Genomic DNA, 1,355 nt, shown 5'->3' with positions numbered 1-1,355 from the left:
GGGGGGGCGGTTTGTCTGGAAGTAGGGAGGGGCCACAGTGATGGCTCCTGTAAGTAGCTGCTAAAGGTTTCCCTGGACTCCAGCCCTGCTGGCAGCAAGGGAGGAGCTGCAGTGGTGGCTCCTGGAAGTGACTGCTGAGGGTTCAACTGGAACGATTGTTTCAAAACCAGAAAAGGGTATATCCTTCAGAGTTAAAAAAATAGATAATTTTTATTTGTTAATATGATTTTCCTTAGGTACTATTTTAAGTCCCAAAAATGCAAGTTGGTGTGATGTTGTTCTGCCAAACTGTGACCCTCTGTTGCTTTTGTGTCACGAGTGCAGACACCTGAATGCATTTAAAAGTGGAGTTATGACTGCTAGACTTCCATGTGTGTGCTAGCAAAAAAATGTTACCCTCTACTTCGAAAGCAGTTTTCCTTATACATGATAAAATGAAAAAACAAAAAAGCTCCAGGTATTCTCCCCAGGTACTAGGTTAATTTTATGAAAATGTAGCAGAATTCCACTGCCTTCAATGTACTAGGAACTGGCTTCATGTCCAGACAGGTCAAGAGCAGAGAACAATGATTTGGGTCTTACAGTAAACACCTTTGCTCAAAGCTTGTACCAACCACTCATTAACTTGTTTTGGACAGTTCAGCACTATGAACTTGAAATGTTCCCCCTGGACAACCTGCTTCTGATACATCTCTCTGTGATAACGGTTTTATAGCAGTGCATGGTTCTCTTGCATGGTAACAGCTTTTCAAGTTCCCATATTAAATCCTGATGTGTTTTACTTCTTAAACTGCATAGCCTTCTTGGGGAAGCAGAGTATTTCTGCACATGTGAACTTGCTGTAAAGTGTCTCCAAGGTCAGTGCATGAAAGACGAGCGATAGGGAAAGGGGGTAACGTGAATTTAGAGGGCTAAAATGGAATGCTGTGAAACCAACTCCCTCTGTAGCATATGAATATAAAATATATGTAAGGTTTCTTTTCCTGGCAGCAGTGCTTGGGAGTGCCAGTCCTGGGAAGCAGGAGCTCTCTCCTAGTAAGAGTGGAACGGAAGGAAGAGGAAAAAGAAGTTTGAGGGCAGTTTCCTAGTTGTGTGTAGCTTTTAGATCCTCTTCTGACGAATGAATCCAGGTGCTACTGACTGATGGGAATTGTAGGATTGTACTTGAATAAGAGGGGAAACAAACCTTTAGCTTACTATAATTACACAAGTCTATCTGATGAGGATATAGGACTGAACTAAAAGGCCATTACATAATTGAAATCAACTCCCTGATGTTAATCACCATTGTTCAATACCACTGTGAATCAGAATAGATGTGGCTTTATGCAGGATGTTTACCGCATTGCAGCACT

The 1,355-nt window shown here is 42.0% G+C and overlaps 1 protein-coding gene across 1 annotated transcript in view; it reads left to right on the top strand.

Moving 5' to 3' along the window:
- Positions 1–1,355, top strand: part of CRACR2A (calcium release activated channel regulator 2A) — a 34,670-nt gene that overhangs the window by 3,434 nt on the left and 29,881 nt on the right. Inside the window, 1 exon segment of the mRNA XM_010079470.1 lies at positions 140–176. Coding sequence (XP_010077772.1) covers positions 140–176 — 37 coding nt within the window.

This window comes from Pterocles gutturalis, unplaced genomic scaffold, assembly GCF_000699245.1.
Source record: "Pterocles gutturalis isolate BGI_N339 unplaced genomic scaffold, ASM69924v1 scaffold5496, whole genome shotgun sequence".
In the NCBI taxonomy this organism is placed as follows: Eukaryota; Metazoa; Chordata; class Aves; order Pterocliformes; family Pteroclidae; genus Pterocles; species Pterocles gutturalis.
The sequence above is the reverse complement of the archived record's forward strand: the minus strand, read 5'-3'. Positions and strand labels throughout refer to the sequence as shown.